A 20608-nucleotide genomic window follows, 5' to 3' on the forward strand; every position below is an offset into this window, starting at 1 on the left:
TATTAGAAACCCAGGGAGCATTTTGCTACTCAATCAACTAATAGGGAAGAAAAAATATCTTCTCTACACATGAAAGGAAGCATTTTTTTATAGGGACACTACCCCTGTTTCCTTGTAGGCTTGTAAAGGTCTATGCAGATCCCCTGGCATTCTACATAAGGTATAGTCATTGTTTCTAAGACACCGATGTATAATTTTTTACTCTATCTTTATGGGATGGGCTGAAAAGTGTCAGAGATAGCAGCCATAAAGATAAGGAAAATTTCCCTCCAATTGAGCTCAACTGTTTCTGTGCTGCCCTTTTTTATGGAGGTGAAATTCATATAACATACAATTAACCATTTTAAAGTATACAGTTCAGGATCACTTAGTGCATTTGTGATATTCCAAACCCACCACCTATCTCTAGTTTCAAAACATTTTCATCATCCCAGAGAAACCCTTCCTTACCCACGAAGTAATCACTCTCCACTCCACCCGTCATTCCCTGGTAACCACTAATCTGCTTTGTGTCTCTATGGATTTGCCTATTCTGGATGCGTCATAAAGAGGGATTAATAAAGATGTGACCTTTTGTGTCTGGCTTCTTTCACTTAGCATAATATTTAGAGGTTCAACCAAGTCATAACATGGATCAGAACTTCATTCCTTTTTATGGCTGAATGATTTTCTATTGCATGGATATGCCACAATTTGTTTATCCATTTATCCTTTGACAGACATTTGGGTTGCTTTCACCTTTTGGCAATTATGAATAGTTGCTGTTGTAGACATTTGTGTATAAGTTTTGGTGTGGCCATATGTTTTCATTTATCTTGGATATATACCTAGCAATGGGTCATAGGATAATTCGTTAACTATTTTTTAAAGATTTTATTTATTTATTCATGAGAGACACAGAGAGAAAGAGAGAGAGAGGCAAAGACACAGGTAGAGGGAGAAGCAGGCTCCATGCAGGGAGCCTGACGTGGGACACAATCCTGTGGGATCACACTGTGGGCTGAAGGTGGCGCTAAACTGTTGAGCCACCTGGGCTGCCCCATTGTTTAACTTTTTAAGTAACCACCAAACTGTTTTCCTTTTTCCCTTCCCACCATTCACGTATACATTCCACATTCTGAACACATTTGTTGTTTTGGGTTTTTCATTAAAGCCTTCTTATGTGGCTGTGGATGTGAAGTGTTACCACATTGTGGCATTTGATTTGTATTTCCTTGTGACCAATGATTTTGAACATCTTTTTATGTGCTTGTTAGCCATTTGCATGTCTTCTTTGGAGAAATGTCTATTCAAGACCTTTGCCCATTTTTAAATTGGGTCGTTGGTCTTTTTGTTCTTGAGTTGTGAGAGTTCTTTATTTTTTTAAGAATTTATTTATCTATCTATCTATCTAGAGAGAGAGAGAATATACGTACAAGCGCGGGGAGAGGGAGGAGGAAAGAATCTAAAGCAGACTCCCCACTGAGCATGGATCCCTGCAAGGGGCTCGATCCCACCACCCTGAAATCATGATCTAAGCCAAAATCAAGTTGGAAACCCAACCAGCTGAGCCACCCAGGCACCCCTGAGAGTTCTTTATGTTTTCTGATAGTAAACCTTTATCAGATCAAATATTTTCTCCATTCTATAGGTTGTCTTTTCACATTCTTAATAATGTTCTTTGTACAACGTACTCCCTTTTTGTGGCTATACAGATGAATATGTTATTTGAAAACTTCTGTAAGCTTGTATAAAAGCAGTCCTCACTGAGGCATATATGCTTATTTTTGTATCTGCCTTTTTTTTTTTTTTTGGTTTCCTCTCTTGGTGGTCCACTACATTCCTGGGGCTGCCAATTGGAAGGGTCCAGATCTCTCTAGCATCACTTTGCTGAATCACTCCACCTTGCTTCTTCATCCAAAAATGGGAGAGAGAAACTATTCCCAGCTTCTGCTCTTTCTCTGAGCTTGACTTTATCTGCATTTGTTTTTATCTCCAGAAGTTTTTGCATGAATTTTTATTTCTCATCTCTGTCATAAAGACTCAAGCAAAGCATTTGGCTTCTCTTTCAGTTGAACTAATTCAGACATATAGAAAATAGTAGTCAATAATACACAATATGTTTAAAGTAGACATTACCATTGAGATATGCATGAAATGAAGCATGATATTTAGAATTTAGAAATACACAGATACATATACAATAGAAATGGTTATTTGACCATTTTCTGTTCTACCCTTAGACCTAATGTGGTTGAGGAATTTTGTCTAATTGTGATAAAGGGGTAGGAGAGTGGAGAGTGGCTGACCCCAACAAGACCATTTTGAAAAGGAAATAGTATTACTTCCCCCTACCCACCAGCCCACCACATGTATATGTTTGCCATTTAGTAATTAACCAAAAGACAAAGCTGATTTGTATATTCTCCTTTTTCAGAAACTTACTCAAGTTTATAGAACTCTTCATGGAGCTTACACAAAAGTTCTAGAGGTTATGCATACAAAAAAGAGACTTTTAGGGACTTTCTTCAGAGTTGCCTTTTATGGCCAAGTAAGTATACTTCCATTCATAAAGTTGTTTTTCTTTTTAAACATTCACCTTTGAATTATCAGATTGCTATAGCAGTGGGTATTGGTTCTTGGAGTCTGCCTGGATAGAGTGCCTATCATAATAGCCAGAAGCCTCTGTAGGTGTAAAGTTCACTTTGGTTTCTATATCTAGAACCATTAGGTCAGAGTACAGCATAGAAGATTTGAGTTTTTCCCTCAGTTTCATTTTCTGTTGAACTTCTTAAAGTATATATTTAATATGTAGCCATGAAAGCTTTCAAATAAACAGGTAAGTATGACAGGGAATGGGAGAAACCTAGAGTGGAAATCTTCGGGCCAATGATATGTCCATATGTCTGTGAATATGAAAATTCTTACTTCTTTGAAGTTAAAAAAGGGAATATACCCCCCCATGGCTTTCAGTATTATTTAAAATGTATTTAGTAAAAAAAAATTAAAATAAAATGTATTTTGTACATACTATTGCTATTTTGTACATTTTCTTTAAGTGCTATGCTTGCTCAGACCATTTATATGTGATTGTGTGTTTCACTCTATAATAGTCCTTTTTTGAAGAAGAAGATGGGAAGGAGTACATCTATAAAGAACCAAAGCTCACCGGCCTCTCGGAGATTTCCCTGAGACTCGTTAAACTTTATGGTGAAAAATTTGGTACAGAGAATGTTAAAATAATTCAAGATTCTGACAAGGTAACATATGCCCTGTGTTTCAAAATCGTTGTTTGTGAGTTCCAAGCATGGTATGCTGCTAACTTTTCCCTTTTTTGCTGGTGGAGAAGAAGTATGGAAATACAGCCTGTCCATATAGTGAAAGAAAGGAATGGGGGTGGGGAGTAGGGTTTGGTGTCAGAACAGGGTTTAAATCTCCATTCTCTGGTGCCATTTGCTAGCTAGGTAACCATAGAAGTTACTTAACTTTGTGCCTCATTTTTCTCACTAGTAAAATGGAGAGGATACTAGTGCCTGTACTTCATTTCCTTCTAAGATATCCTTAGTACAGTAGTACATGTGCAGTGAAGCAAGTTTAGGAGAGCTCCCTCAGTCTCGTTCTAAAGGCTCTCCATCCCACTAGGCCCTTACAGAGCAGGAAGGAAAAGGTTCCAGTGGGGGTGGCTCTTTCCTAGAGGTGCATCGTTTCCTGTAGGCAAACTAGGGAAAGGACAGTAGGAATGCCTGACCATACTGAGTCGCCATAGGTGGGCCCAGAATGAAAGCTGGTTGTTAAGGCATGAAGGACCTACACAGTATACAGGATGTGCAGGGCACAGCAATAGTTACTGAGCGACTATGAGCCAAGCAACACGTTAGCTAGTCGGCAGCACTGCCAGAGTGAAAAGCTCATGGTTATGGTAAAGACACTTCCCGATCTACCATGAAAATGATCATTTCACCCTGTAGACTTACTTGTCTCTCTTGGAAATGGCTCTACCTTGACCATAATGCCTTAGAAATTTGAAAGTGGGCAGGCTGGCAGGTTTGAAATTCATTACTATTTGGCAAAGCCTCTCTGCTTCTTTCCTTATCAGTTTCACTGTTTTGTGTTGTTTTATTAAGACAATGGAATATGTTATCTCCTTGTAGCCAGATAGGCTTGTTGCCCATACAACTAATACTATAAATGGAAAGTTAATGGAAAGCCAGGCTTGCTGAACAAAATGCAGCTTTCTGCATTATTTTGTCTCTGAAAAGCCAGCTAACCAGTGCTAGTGACAAACCACCATCAGGCAGCTGGACTCCTGACATAATTTGTATGTACAATAGTTTAGTCATTCTCCATATGCAACAGATATAATAAGCAGTTGCTACTTTTAAAGTCTTTATTTCTTAATGCATGCAAGTAAGAGTTAAAAACACTCTTTTGCCTTGCCAAAGAACAAAATCTGCTTAAGGGCACAGACAATTTGAAGAACAGTCTGGCAATGTTTTCCAATATTTTAAACATATTTTTCCTTGGACCCAATAATTTCACACTTAAGGGTTTTTTTTAAGGGGGGAGGGGCAGCGAAAGAGAGAGAGAGAGAATCTTAAGCAGGCTCCATGGCCCCAGTGTGGAACCCAAACTGGGACTCGATCTCACAACCCTGAGATCATGACCTGAGCTGAGATCAAGAGTTGGATCCTTAATCTACTGAGCCACACCGGCACCCCTAACGTTTAAGATTGTATCCTGTAGGTGTGCACTACCATAAAGATGTATAATAAAAGATGTTCATTGAGGCAAAGTTTATATGGCAACCTGGAAGCAATCTAAATGTCCGTATGGCTAAAGAAATGGTATTACCCATATAATAGACATAGTAACCTATGTGTTGAAAAAAACTGACATAGATTTATAAGTGTTGATTTGAAACTATCAAGATCTATTATTGAGGGGGGAAAAAGGGTGAAGTGCAGGAAATCATGGATAGGATGATCACATGTGTAAAATTGATGTTCACAATAACTTGTATATGGTTAGGAAATTTCTGGAATGATACATTCACAACTGTTAGCCATGCTTACCCCTGAGGAGAGGGACTAGCAGTCTTACATAGCAAGAAACTTGTTACTTTTCATGTGTACTCTTGTGTGCTGTTTGAAAATTTTACCATATACATATTTTACTTTCATGAGGTGAAAATCAGGCTTGACCTCTTTTTCATTTCTGTTCTATAATTTTTCTTAGCCTAGATAATTACCTCAACTATCTCCTGAGATCTCTTAGGAGAAATCTAGCTTTATTTCCCCTAAATACAGTTGACACACAATGTTACATTTGTTATAGGTGTACATAATAGTAATTCAACAAGTTTATACCTTATGTTCTGCTAACCACAGTGTAGCTACCACCTGTCACCATACAATGTACAACACCGTTACAATATCATTGACTACATTCCCTATTCTGTGCCTTTTATTCCCATGATTTATCCATTCTACAACTAGAAGCCTGTATCTCTTGCCCGTCTTCACCCATTTTGCCCCTCCCCCAATCCTTCCCCTCTGGTAACCACCAGTGTATTCTCTGTAGAGAAATCTAGCTATTTACTAGGAGAGAAAAGGTTGGAGTTTCTGGATATAGGCTTTTATATTCTTACACAAGAACAAATAGAATGGGTTTGGAGAAGTTAAAAGATGCTAAGAAACTTTCTATCCTCTGGCTGTCCTATATATGTGGTGAAAAAAAAGATACATGGACTGTTCCCCAAGAGGTTTTTGTTGTCTTCTTTTGTTTGTTTCAATTTTTGTTTTCTACACTAAACAGAGGAAAAGGCCTGTCATAAATTGCAGTGACATTGACAGTCACCAACACCTAAGTCCCAAATTATATTTAGTTGGGAGAAAACTGAAAGAACGGGACCTGGACATAGACTCACGTTAATGGGAAGACTGATGGAGGGAAGGGTATCTAGGGCCCCCAGATGGAAGGTCCAGCAGGGACAGTTCTAAGATTTGCCTCTAGCAGTGTAGCTTCCTAAAATAGAATTTGGTTCTTCATGAAATGGTCCATAACTACCATAATTTATGTCTCTGAAAGAGAACCATTCTATTTTCCTGTGGTCCCTTTGGAGGACCAGAGGACTTATGATAGGATTAATATCAAGAGTGCCCACTCTTACAATGTCAGTCACTTCTTGTGGATGTCCAAATTGGCAAGCTTTTCTGTAGGATAACTGTGTAATATATATATATATATATATATATATATATATATATATATATATATATCCTTAAAACCATGTAAATCTTTTAATAAAGCAACTTTGCTTCTAGTAATTTATGCTGAGGAATAAATCAGAAAATAATGCACATAGTTTTAAATGCAAGCATGTTCATCAGAGTATTATTTGTAATAGCAAATAATTTTCATATGTTAAACCATCCTTGCATTCCAGGAATAAATCCTACTTGGTCATGGCATATAGTCCTTTTAATATGCTGCTGAATTCTGTTTGCCAACATTTTGTTGAGGATTTTTGCATCAGTGTTCATAAGGGGTATTGGTCTCTAGTTTTTTTGGACTTTTTCTGGCTTTCATTTCAGAGTAATGCTGACATTGTAGAATGAGTCAGGAGTGCGTGGGTGGCTCAGTTGTTTAAGCATCTGTCTTCAGCTCAGGTCATGATCTCAGGGTCCTGGGATTGCTCCCTGCTCAGTAGGGAGCCTGCTTCTCCCTCTCCCTCTGCCTGCCACTCCCCCTACTTGTGTTCTCTCTCTCTCTCCCTCTGTCAAATAAATCTTAAAAAAAATAATATCAGGGTGTGTTCCCTCTTCTTCAGTTCTTCAGAAGAGTTTGAGAAGGGTTGGGGTTAGTTCTTATTTAAATGTTTTGTAAACTTCACCAATGAAAGCATCAAATCCAGAGCTTTTCTTCATCAGAAATATTCTTTAAAGATTGGTTCATTGATTGATTGATTTGAGAGGGAAAATGGGGAGGGACAGAGGGAGAGAATCTAAAGCAGACTGCACTGAGCACAGAGCCTGATGAGGGACTTAATCCCATGACCCTGATTCATGACCTAAGCCAAAATTAAGAGTCAGTCGCCCAACCAACTGAGCCACCCAGGCGCCCTCATCAGAAAAATTTTGATTACTGATTCAATCTCCTTACTAGCTATAGATCTATTCAGACTTTTAAATTTTTTTCCATGGTTTAGTCTTCATAAGCTTTGTGTTTCTAGGAATTTGTTCATTTCATCTAGGTTATCTAATTTGTTGGCATAGTACTCTCCTATAATTCTTTTTATTTCTATAGAATTGGTAGTAATGTCCTCATTTTCATTTCTGATTTGAGTAATTTTGAGTGTTCTTTTTTCCCGAGTCCGTCTATTTAGATATTTGTCAATTTCACTGATCTTTTCAATGAACCAACCTTTAATTTTATTGCTTTTCTCTATTTTTCTATTCTCTGTTTCATTTATTTCTGCTTAATCTATTTCCTTCCTTTTGCTAGCTTTGGGTTTAGTTCCTCTCTTTGTAATTAAGTTATAAAATTATGTTGTTTTGAGATCTTTCCCATTTTTAAATGTGTTTTTAACTATAAATCTCTTCCCTAGCATTGCTTTTGCTGTGTCCTGTAAGTTTTGATATGTTTTTATTTCTTTTTTTATTACTCTCTAAGTACTTTCTAATTTCCCTTGTGATTTTTTTTGAACCATTGATTTTTTAAGTGTTTAATTTCCGCAAATTTATGAATTTTCTGATTTTATTTCTGTTATTCCTAGCTTTATCCCATTGTGGTCAGAGAAGCTACTTTGTAGGATACTTGTCTTTTTAAATCTATTGAGACTTAATTTGTGGCCTAACATGCAGTCTATCCTGGAAAATGTCCCATGTGCACTTGAGAAAAAAGCATATTGTTCTTGGGTAGAGTATTCTGTATATGTCTGTGGGATGTAGTTGGTTTATTATGTTCTTCAGGTCCTCTATTTCCTTACCTTCTGTCTGCCTGCAGTATCTAGTATTGAGAGTGGGGTATTCAGGTCTCTAAGTATTGTAAAACTGTTACTCCTTTGAGTTCTGTCAATTTTTGCTTTATGATATTTTGATGGTCTGTTATTAGGTGTGTGGTAGATGTTTATGATTGTTTTGTCTTCTTGCTGTACTGAACCTTTTATCAATATACAATGTCCTTTTTTAGTCTCTTGTGACCTTTTATAATTTTTTTAAGATTTTATATATTTACTCATGAGACACACACACACACACTGAGGTAGAGACATGGGCAGAGGGAGAAGCAGACAGAGGGAGAAATAGGATCCATGCAGGGAGCCCAACGTGGGACCCGACCCCGGGTCTCCAGGATCACACCCTGGACTGAAGGCGGCGCCAAACCTCTGAGCCACCTGGGATGCCCTCTTGTGACCTTTTAAAATTATAAATCTATTTTGTTTAATAGTAGCATATTATATTTTTTATAATAGTTAAATTTGTTTCCCATTTCCTTTTGACTATAGTCTTTAACTCTGTGATTTTCATAGGAATTATATCTAATATCCTAAAGTTATAACACTCCAATTTGAATTTATACCTATTTAACTTCAATAACATACAGAATATCTGCTTCTTTAACAGCTCCACCCCTGTGCCTTTCAGTTGTTGATATTATAGAATTACATCTTTATACATTGTGTGTCCAAAAAAGTAAGCTAATACTTTTTTAATACATTAGTCTTTAAAATTATGTAAAAAGCAAAAAAATGGAGTTACATACAATTGTTACAATAATATTAGCTATTACAATTGCCCATGTATTTATCTTTACTGGTATCTTTATTTCTTCATACAGCTTCCAATTACTACCTGGCATCCTTTCATTTCGAGCTACAGGACTTCCTTTAGCATTTTATGTAGGACAATTCTAGTGGTAACAGACACCCTCAGATTTTCTTTATCTAGGAGTGTCTCAATTTCTTCTTCACTTTTAAGGACAGTTTTGTCAGATACAGAATTCTTGGTTGACAGATTTTTTTCTTTGGCACTTTGAATATGTACACCCACTGCCTTCTGGCCTCCAGAGTTTCTGATAAGAAATCTGAAAGTCTTGTTGAGATTTCCTTATTACGTATGATGAGTTGCTTATCTCTTGATTCTTTCAGAATATTCTCTTTGTCCTTGTCTTTTGACAGTTTGATTTCAGTGTGGGTCCCTTTGACTTTCCATACTTGGAATCTATTGTTCTTTTTGGATGTTTAAAGTGATGCCTTTTCTCAAATTTGGAAAGTTTTCACCCATTATTTCTTCAAATATTATCTCTGCCCCTTTCCATCTCTTCTATCAGGAACTCCTACAATGTTTGTGTTGGTCCACTGGGTAATAGTCCACATGATTGTTATATCTTCAAGTTCCTTGACCACTATACTTGTCTGCTCAAATCCACCTTTGAATCCCTCTAGTGAATTTTCATTTTACTTATCATAGTTTTCAGCTCCAAAAATTTGTTTGGTTTCTTTTTAGGTTTTCTACCTCTTTGTTGATATTGACATTTGTTCATACATAATTTTCTTGACTTTCTCCGCATCTCCCTTTAGTTCTTTGGTCATCACAACAGTTGTTTTAAAGTCTTTTTTTTTAGTAGATCTGCTATCAGATCTTTTGTGGGGGGAAAGTTTCCATGAGTTATTTTTTCTCCTTTGTGCCATACTTTCCTGTTTCTTTAGATGCCTTGTGACTTGTTCTTGACAACTGGACATTTGGATCTGATTCTGTGGTCATTCTGGAAATCAGATTCTCTCTCCTTTACCATGGTTTGCTGGGTTTTGTTTTTAATTGTTTTTAATTGTTTTTAATTGTTGTATATTGTCTCTGTGCCATGGATCATGCTGAGATGTAAACTTCGGGTCTTCTCAGGTCTTTTTTGGAACCCACACCTTCCCCTGGGTGTGCATAGAGGGTTTCTAATTTCTAATTTCCCTCCTATATGCAGTTTCTTTTGAGTGTCCTTGTCTTTAACATCTGGTTCTCAAGAGGGGAAAAAGAAAAATAAAGTGTAATTTATTAATTATTAATTTTAAATCCCGTGGAAGTCACTTCAGTCAGGGGTAGAGAGGTACAACAGGAATGGCCACAGCCTCTTTGTGCCTATATGATCAGAAATAGCAGTCAGAGCACACATCCCCAATATTTGGAGGACAAGGTCTTTCTTGCTGATCCTGACTCCTGCAAGCTGTTCTAGGGACATGTGCACAGCTGCCTGCCATGGGGCCGAGGGGTGGGATATGAGAAGCTGCCATTGCGCCAAGAGCTGAAATTGACCAAAATCAAAATTAACTGCAATTTTCTTTCCAAGCCTTCCCCTACAAGTTGCAAGCTTTCAATAGACTCCAGAGTTCCAGAATAGTTAGAGTCTACCAAGGTAGATGTTGTCTAGGTGGAAGATAGATTTCTGGTGCTCTACCACCTTCTCAGAATCCTCTCCATAATACGTTTTTATTGAAGTAGAATTCAAACGTACAGTTAGCCTTTTTAATATATTTTTAAAGAATCAGATTATAGAACAGTGTTTAATATGACCTCAGCTTTGTAAGTGTATGTACATAGAGAATAGACTGGAAGGAAATATATGAAAATGTGAATAATGGCCCTTGCTAAATGGTAGGATTACAATTTTTATTTTCTTCCCCCATTCCTATAATTGCCAAGTGGGTTTCTGTAACTTCCTTATGATCAGAGGGACATGCTCCTTAAAAGAACAAAGCTCTCCCCTAGGTGTGTATTCAGTTGGGAACACGGTCATAATGACTGTGTTCTTCAGTTGATCTCAGAAGAGTTAGTAGCTTACTGTACGTCCTTTTTCCTTCCATTGACCAAAAAACAAAACTTTCTTACTTTATAGGTAAACGCCAAAGAACTCGATCCAAAATATGCTCATATCCAAGTCACTTACGTGAAGCCCTACTTTGATGACAAAGAACTCACGGAAAGAAAGACTGAGTTTGAAAGAAACCATAATATCAACAGATTTGTTTTTGAAGCTCCTTATACATTATCCGGCAAAAAGCAAGGCTGCATAGAAGAACAATGCAAACGCCGTACAATCTTGACCAGTAAGACGGACTTTGCATGATAACATTTTGTTTGACTTGGTTCTTTTCGATACACACAAGTAGCAGGTGGCCAGCAGGAAAATGCAAACTGCAATTTTAATCACTCATTGTTCTGCTGTTCAATCACTAGCTGACACAAACATGGCAACGTATAGTTGCCCCGTATGTAATTTGTGATTGCTCCAGGGTGTCTCATAAAGAGAATTTTCCCTCAATCTTGAAGTAATAAGGTGCTGTCTGATACCCTAGGGTATTTCTAGAGAACGCATGGTGGGGGCAGTTAAACATAAAGGATTTTTTTTTCTTTGATCTGACTGTTTGAACAAATGATTCTTTTTTAAAGATAACAAATCAATGTGAACATTTTCACAGCTTCAAACTCCTTTCCATATGTGAAGAAGAGGATCCCCATAAACTATGAACAGCAGATTAATTTAAAGCCAATTGATGTTGCTACCGATGAAATCAAAGATAAGACAGCAGAGCTGAAAAAACTTTGCTCCTCTGCTGACGTGGACATGATTCAGCTCCAGCTGAAATTGCAGGGCTGTGTTTCAGTGCAGGTATGTTGGCTGCTGAATGTGTCTTAAATGGTTCTTGATGTTCTTGCTTTCTTAAGGGCACAGAGCAAGCATTAATTGTAATTGTGTGTTCTGCTCTTACTAAGTGCAGAAACCTGTGCATTGTTCTTGATGAACTGAAAGACATTGTGCTCAGCGTCCATACATTTTGCATTGTGGCAGAAGACTCTAGCAGAAACCCCTGTGACGATTAGCCAAGCACTGTATTCACATAGCAGAGGTCATTAAGTAACTTATTAGAATATCGGCTTTGCAGATTATTTGCTTTGGTCATTTTTTTCACGTAAACTTCTAGTAAGAATAGTAAATATGGTCCTCAGATACAGATTTTTAATGTATTTAGGGGGTTTTTTTTTAAAGGAGAAATGCAGGGGCACCTGGCTAGCTCAGTCAGTGGAATATGCAACTCTTGATCTCAGGGTTGTGAGTTCCAGCCCCATGTTGGGGGTAGAGTGGACTTCAAAAAAATGAAATCTTAAAAAAATAAAAACAAAAAGAGAAAGGCAGAAATTACTCTTTTTTTAATTTAAAGATTTTATTTATTCATGAGAGACACAGGGAGAGAGGCAGAGATATAGGCAGAGGGAAAAGCAGGCTCCCTGCAGGGAGCACGATACAGGACTGGATTCCAGGACCCCGGGATCATGACCTGAGCTGAAGGCAGATGCTCAACCGCTGAGCCACCCAGGCATCCCAGAAATTACTTTTTTGATTACATTCTAACAGCTCTCTCATTTTTCTCCCTTTGTAACTTAGGTAAATGCTGGTCCATTAGCATATGCAAGGGCTTTCTTAAATGATAGTCAAGCTAGCAAGTATCCACCTAAGAAAGTAAATGAGTTGAAAGACATGTTTAGGTAAGTGCTGTGTCCTTTTTCCTCTATCCTTTTCCTCCTTTTTTGTCATAGAAACCAAGATATTCACCAAATAATATCCCTCCAAAAAAGGACAGTCTCTGTTCTCTTTTACAATATTTAAGTGACCTTCTAATGGTACTTTAAGTAGTGAGGAAATGCATGATCTCTTTCTTGCTGCAGGACAGTAAGGATGTCCTAGTGTCCCAAGAGATTAAATATGCCAGTTTCCCTTATTCCTTGTGATATTGTGGCAACAGATGCAAGCCGACGTTCATTATATGCTTTCCTCCTTCACCTTATCATTCGTTTTGCAGCATTTCAGACTGTTTAGGGTAGGAACAAGAGTTTGGATAGGCCTGTTCCTATCCTGTGCTCCTAGTTCCACTTGGGATTCTGCTGGTTTAGGGCATGTGATGTCATGGCTCGAGTGAGCATCCCTGTAAGCAAAGACATGTCTGAATGTTCTTGCATTAGAAAAAAAATCTGTTTAATATACAAAAAAAAGAGTTTACATTCCAAATAAGAGAGACAGTTGAGTAAAATAGACTAAGGAGAAAGATGATAACTTATCCACTCATTTGCTCCCGACTTATTTCATTTACTTTTTCCGTCTTTGTGTTATCAACAGTTCCAGGTTACAGAGTAACCAGCAGTCATTCATTCACCAATATTTATTAATGCCTGGCATGTGCAGAAAGATTCTACTAGTTGCTATGACAGGGATACCAGCCAAATGGATACTTTGTACCCTAAGACCTATGCTCTAATTATGGACATTACACACAAACCTGTGAATGATGGAGAAATATTTTTATGAAAAGTCATCAACTTTGCTGTCCCCACTTTTTTAAATTATCGAAGTACAGTTGACATACAGTGTTATTAGTTTCAGGTGTATAACATAGTGATTTGACAGTTATATATATTATGCAATGCTCACCACGGTAAGTGTGGCCATACCATCTGTCAGCATACAATATTATTACAGTATTATTGACTATATTCCCTATGCTGTACTTTTCATCTCATGACTTATTTTATAACAAGAAGTTTGTACCTCTTAATCCCCTTCACCAATTTCACCCATCCCTCCCCATCTTTGTCCCTACCTAATTCCAACCTATAGTACCCAGGACTGTACAGGATACGTAGTAGCCCCCAAATAAATCACTTTTGAATGCACAACCCATTACCTACAGACACAAATTAATGTTAGCACAACTTGAGCTGATTTATTATCACAGGACTGAGCTAAAGGTCTTTCTAGAAGGTAGATGTTTGGAGCCAGTTTTTTTTAAATTTATTTTTTATTGGAGTTCAATTTGCTAACATATAGTATAACATCCAGTGCTCATCCCGCCAAGTGTCCCCCTCAGTGCCCATCACTCAGTCACCCCAACCCCCTGCCCACCTCCCCTACCACTACCCCTTGTTAATTTCCCAGAGTTAGGTGTCTCTCATGTTTTGTCACCCTCACTGATATTTTCACTCATTATCTCTCCTTTCCCTGTTTTCCCTTTCTCACTCAAAAAGTCTGTCAAATTTTTATATTCCCCAAATGAATGAGACCATATAATGTTTGTCCTTTTCCGATTGACTTATTTCACTCAGCATAATACCCTCCAGGTCCATCCACGTGGAAGCAAAAGGTGGGTATTTGTCATTTCTAATGGCTGAGCAATATTCCATTGTATACGTATACCACATCTTCTTTATCCATTCATCTTTCAATGGACACTGAGGCTCCTTCCACAGTTTGGCTATTGTGGACATTGTTTGGAGCCAGGTTTTAAAGGAGGTAAGACACCAGAGGCGAAAGGTGGAAAAAAAAAAAAGGAAATGGTATTCCAGACTTAGGAAGTGGCATTAGCAAAGACATAGCAAGACAATACAGGATTCTGACCTCTCTTCTAGGCAAGCCATGGTTAAAGTGAGTATCAAATTGGTGATCAGTGGGATTTTTCTAGGAATAAATGATGAAAGCCTTATCTTTGCTCATTGTCCACAGGAAATTCATACAGGCTTGCAGCATTGCACTTGAACTAAATGAGCGGCTAATTAAAGAAGATCAAATTGAATATCATGAGGGGCTAAAGTCAAATTTCAGAGACATGGTGAAGGAATTGTCTGACATTATCCACGAGCAGGCAAGTATTGGGGTAGTTGAAAATGGGAACATGATCTGGGGCCCCTGAAGTGTTACTTAGCAGAATCTACTAGTTTGAAATGTATTACCTTGAAATTACTCCATCTGTATTTTCAAATTTGCTCCTATTATCTTTAATCATTTAAATGATATCATGCAAATCGAATTTGAAATCATTATCTATAGCAATTGCTAAAGCAATTATCAGTAATAAGCCATTTTGTTCTTTGGGCCACGGTGCTATTAGATAGAAATAACTAGCTGAGCAAATCTAAATTGATCTACTGTAAACATGGGTAAGAGTCTGTCAAGGAAAAAACAAAGAGTCTGTCAAGAAGGGGCCTAAAGAAGTGAAATAATTGGCACAGGAACCAAATCCCTAAAAGAATATTTCTATGTTGGCTGTAAAAAACTATAGATACTATCGTTTAGGTGAGATACCGAGGGACTTCCAAAATTTGAGAATTGTCTTAATGCCTATACAGCCTGCAAAAAACCCTTCTTATATAAAATGTCTTAGTGTTTTCATCTATGACTGAGTGTTCATGACAATTGCAGCTAACTTAGTAAAACCACAACCTGAAAAATATGAAAGCTGAGACCTGTTCATCACTTAAAACCACATTATGTCATAATTAAATAGTCAGGACTTTTATATACCTGAGCCAACCAGATGCCCCAGGACTTCTATATACCTATTTTAAACCTGAGTACTCCTAGGTTATCCTGGTAAACTTCACTTTTATGCTGAGATCCTGACCACTCTATACATGGATTATCACTCAAGTATTTGAATGCCTTCAATGTGTTTGTAAAAGTCCTAGCACAATGGTGTAGTCCCTCACTGACTGAGCCTATTAAGCTTCATTTCCTTACTAATGAAAACACCCAATAAGATAAATATTTGCTTCAGAAACTCTTTAAACTCTGAATTTTTAAGAAAGCAAGGCTTCTTTTTCTTTCTTTTTTAAAGATTTTATTTACTTATTTGAGAGAGAGCAAGAGAGAATGTGAGCTGGGAGAGAAGGAGAGAGAGAAGCAAGTTCCCTGCGGTGAGCCTGATGTGGGACTTGATCCCATGACTCTGGGATTATGACCTGAGCCTAAGGCAGATGCTTAACTGACTGAGCCACTCAGGTGCCCCTAGAATGCAAGCCTTCTGAAAAGAAACAATAAATGTAGTCCTTTAGAGAACACATTCTTTTTTTAAGCTTTTATTTATTTGAGAGCAAGAACACGCAGGGGGAATAGCAGAGGGAGAGGGAGAAACAGGCTCCCTGCTGAGCAGGGAACCAAATATGAGGCTCCATCCGAGGACCCTGGGATCATGACCTGAGCTGAAAGCAGATGCTTACCTGAGGACTGAGCAGGCATCCCTAAAGAACACGTTCTTAAAGCTCATTCCAGAACCTTCTCTGTCCTGGTAGCTGTGTTTCAGTGATTGCTTGATGGGGGCCCCCTGTGTGAGACTGTCACACAAAGGGCATACTTATAAATAAGCAGACAGTGGCTAGTGTCCAAAGAAACTGCATGGAAACAATAGCGTAAAGAAGAGAAGAACCATTTCTAGGAAAATAAGCTCATTGACTGACTCAAGCTCTAGGTCTCTGAATTTACTTTGTATGCTTCCACTCAGGAAAGGCTGTGGGAAATTTAGTTACAGTTAGTGCAAGGTTGCACTGCATGACCAGGAGCCTCCTTTTCCAACCACTGTCATCTTCTCAGTATGAGGAAGTCAGTCAGCCAGACCGTCATCATCCTATCCGTTCAGGGGAGACTGCTCACCCCAGTCTTCTATTCACCCACTCTCCACGTCCGGGAATCTTGTTGGCCTGAGGAGTCAGGGATCAGTGTTCTATTTCTTCTTTTTGCCATCTTTACTTCTATTAGCCCATTGAGGAGTGAGTGCAAACTGTTCCAAGGCATCCCTCTCCTGTTCAGTTTTGGACGTCCTTTCTTTGTCTCCTTCCCAAAGCAGCCAGGTAACAGGGACTAGGGAGGTAGGAAATCACTCCATTTCCTTTATTCTCTGCATCTCAAGCTCAGCCCATGAGCGGTGGAGGGGTGTATACCCTTCTGTGCTGTCATGGCTCTGAGGCGAATAGACTACATAACCTGTTCCTAGGAGCTGTCCAATATATGGGATTCTGTCCCTCAGAATCCATAGAAAATCAGCAAAATCTCCCTCACAAAAGATACAACAACAGCACACGTGGTTTTCAGCCAATGTGCAATATATGATAATTATTCGATTTGCATGCAACTGCAGGACTTAGCCTTAAATTCTGAGTTAGTCAAATAGAAAACAAATCATTCAATCTTCTGCTATTACGCTGATATATACACACATATGTATATATCTATTCATTCATTCATGAGAGACACAGAGAGGCAGAGACACAGGCAGAGGGAGAAGCAAGCTCCCTACGGGGAGCCCAATGGGGGACTCAATCCCAGGACCCTGGGATCACACCCTGAGCTGAAGGCAGATGCTCAACCACTGAGCCACCCTGACATCCCCGCTAATCAAGATATTTAGAGCAGCCGTTTTGTAAAGTTCTTCCCCCCCCCCGAAGTATGCTGTCCTGTTTCCCAACTATCTCTCTCACTTGATTCCCATTAACCATGGCTATTTTAGTGAATTGGAGAGACCAGTATTTTAGACCTTTGATATTATATATTGATAGATAACCAAGAAAATTCTTACTTTATTTTTTAAATTTTATTTCATTTTATTTACATTCAGTGAATTAACATATAGTGTATTATTAGTTTCAGAGGTAGAGTTCAGTGATTCATCAGCTATGTATCACACTGAGTGCTTGTTACATCACATACCCTCCTTCGTGCCCTTTACCCCATTACCCCATCCCCCTACTTTCCTCCCCTCTAGCCACCCTCAGTTTGTTTCCTATGGTTAAGAATCTCTTTTGGTTTGTCTCCCTCTCTGATTTTGTCTTGCCTTATTGAAAAATCTTAAGTTTCTATATTGGTATATAGTTATACAAGCTATCCCATCATAATGCATCATATTTCGGTGTACCTTAAATGTTGACTTTATAGTGAAATTTTATAATTCAATATTTCCTATTGGATTTTCACAAAAGAGAGCCTTTTTTCAGTCCTACACTTTGAGATACATTATTTCCCAAAGGAAACAAAATAATACAAAATAAGATAAAGTGTAGCTGTGTAGTGAAACATAAATTATTCGGTTATGACCCGTAAATGATTACTTGACAAAAGATATATAGCCTGGATATTCTTCGTCCTTTTCAATGTAATCTGTTCTAGTATACCAAAATACACAGTTATTTGTAAAACTTCTTCAAGCTTTTGAATTTTAAAAGGAGACTTAAAGAAAACCTTTAAAAAATAAAAATAGAATGGGATTTATATTACCTTAAAATTATTAACTGCAGACTTCTTAATTAGACAGAGTTAGTGGTGACCACTGTAGGGTCTGCTATATATTTTGTTTTCTGCACAATGAGTCACATATTGTCTTGTCACATCTGACAGGTGTGGATAAACAATTAGTCATCCCTTAAACTTGTTTGGCTTCCAGATTAGTGTCATGAGTTACAATTTTTGTAAGAGGAAATTTCTCTATTATGGACTTTCTATAAGACATACTTTCTAACAACATAAATGATATGACTCATTACTGTCACCCTAGACCAGTTTGTGGGCTTCATTCTGAAGTGTTTGTTGTTGTTGTTGTTTTTATCTACTTATTTTTTTTATTTTTTATTGGAGTTCAATTTGCAAACATATAGCATAATACCCAGTGCTCATCCCATCAAGTGCCCCCCTCAGTGCCCGTCACCCAGTCACCCCTACCCCCCGCCCACCTCCCTATACTGAAGTTTTAAAGCTAACTTGAGAACCAAGTGCTGAAAGCTAGAGACCTAACTAAGTTGGTATCATATAGTAAAGAGGTTGGATGTGATGTATATGATACTCTTTTTCTTCCATCTTTTTTTTTTAAATAGACTCCACACCCAATGTGGGGCTTGAGCTCATGACCCCGAGACCAAGAGTTTTATACTCTATGGACCGAGCCAGCCAAGCACCCCTTCTTTTCGTCCATTTAATCCAAGCACAAAATTTGTTGCTTTTGATCACACAAAATGGAAAGTTTTAAAAATATCTATGTCAATATGAACATATATATTTATATACTTATGGGATATAAAATTTGTATTTTGTATGTGTGAAGTTCTTCATTTCCATGAAAAGCCTTCTGTATCAATTAGCTTATATAGTTATAGTGTGTCTTTAGAATAGAAATAGGCCTTTATGACTTTTTAAAATAATAATTTCCTGGGGTGCCTGGGTAGCTCAGTGGTTGAGCATCTGCCTTTGGCTCAGGGCATGATCCCAGAGTCCCAGGCTCAAGTCCCATATCGGGCTCCCCATGGGGAGCCTACTTCTCCTTCTGCCTATGTCTCTGCCTCTCTCTGTGTGTCTCTCATGAATAAAATAAATAAATATTTTTTAAAAATAATATTTTCCAAGTCTCCAGGGAAGGAGCGTGAGTATCTGTTGTTTGAAAAGCCCCACAGATGATCCCAAGAACTACTGTTTAGAGCTCCTGTTATGATCGTTCATTTTAAAAAAAAGATATTTTAAAGATTGCATTGCTTCTCACTTTTTCTTGAATTTTACATTTTACCATCTCTTGTCTGTCTTAATGAGTAACCAGATCTTTTCTGCTTTTTTGCTATGCTGCCTTTGTAATACAGCTTTGAAGACTTAAGTCGGTAATGTTATTCTTTGCTCTTTCTGTTTTATGTCATTTTAAATAGCTACATGTCAGTGACAAATTGAAACATGCCTGCAATTTCATATACACATACTTTTTTGACAGGGGCTATTTTGCTTCATGATAAACATCCAGATTTTTTTTCTCTGTTTTAGATATTACAAGAAGACACAATACATTCTCCCTGGATGAGCAACACATTACATGTATTTTGTGCAATTAGCGGTACATCGAGTGATAGAGGGTATGGTTCTCCAAGATACACTGCTGAAATATGAGGACATGCAGATGCAAAGTGACAACGAGACTGACCTTTCTCAGGAATAATCAGAGCTGTGCAAATGTTGAAATTTAAAGATTTGATATACATGGAGTGTTTCTTCTGACACCAAAATTTTCATGCTTTCAAACAGGGTGCTTACATATTTGTAAATATTGAAGCAACTTGAAAGTGCCTGGAAAATTGCACCACTGTGCTTGGTTTGTACTTTTTTTAGGTAACCCTATATACAGAGAAGTAGAGCTCAAAAACATTAATTGAATTTGCTTAATTATTGCTTAAAGTAATAATGGTACTATGTAAAATTGTATAATGGAACACAATAAAAGGTAAAACTTATTTGTAATTAGAAGTGAAGGAAATAATATTTTGAACTTAGCATTTTTCTTGACAGGAAGCTCAAGTCACAATCCTACTGATCTGTGGAGAGAAAAAAAAATGATAAAATTTCCACAAAACATGGATATCTCAAATTGGGGAGGTCATCTGAAATCCTGCCTGCTAGTCAAGGCGAGGCTAAAGGAAACAAAAGGATTATTTTCAAAGGCAAACTTCACAAGGAAAGGCAATCCCTAGAAATACCAAACTTACCATTCCTTCAAATTTTGATCCTGTGATGCTGCTAGGTGATCAAGTTGGTCTCTCTTTGACTTCCAGGACGAGGGATTCATATGTGACCTAGCCCTTCCCTAGGAAGTGGCACTTGGTCTCAGAGCTTCATCATCTGGGGCTCTTCAAAAAGCTAAATAAAACATTTCTGAGAATTTACAGTCAGTACATCCTGTGCAACTTTGAAGCTTTCAAAGTAGCAGAGTCAGGGAGGCATTTTGTAATGGCTATTTTTTCCCCAGTTTATGATATTAGCAAGTATTTTGATAGAACTGTATGGTTGTTGCATTTTG

The 20608-nt window shown here is 37.8% G+C and overlaps 1 protein-coding gene across 3 annotated transcripts in view; it reads left to right on the top strand.

The window, feature by feature from the left end:
• Window positions 1-20052, top strand: part of DOCK11 (dedicator of cytokinesis 11) — a 187896-nt gene extending 167844 nt beyond the window's left edge. For all 3 annotated transcript variants that reach the window (XM_055338257.1, XM_055338255.1, XM_055338256.1), the window contains 7 exons: window positions 2417-2530; window positions 3093-3239; window positions 10864-11074; window positions 11447-11637; window positions 12412-12512; window positions 14521-14659; window positions 19582-20052. In XM_055338257.1, coding sequence (XP_055194232.1) covers window positions 2417-2530; window positions 3093-3239; window positions 10864-11074; window positions 11447-11637; window positions 12412-12512; window positions 14521-14659; window positions 19582-19704 — 1026 coding nt within the window. In that variant the 3' untranslated portion in view covers window positions 19705-20052. The remainder of the gene's footprint in view (window positions 1-2416; window positions 2531-3092; window positions 3240-10863; window positions 11075-11446; window positions 11638-12411; window positions 12513-14520; window positions 14660-19581) is intronic.
• Window positions 20053-20608: the final 556 nt, after the last annotated feature.

Source organism: Nyctereutes procyonoides, unplaced genomic scaffold, assembly GCF_905146905.1.
Source record: "Nyctereutes procyonoides isolate TBG_1078 unplaced genomic scaffold, NYPRO_anot_genome, whole genome shotgun sequence".
Taxonomy (NCBI): Eukaryota; Metazoa; Chordata; class Mammalia; order Carnivora; family Canidae; genus Nyctereutes; species Nyctereutes procyonoides.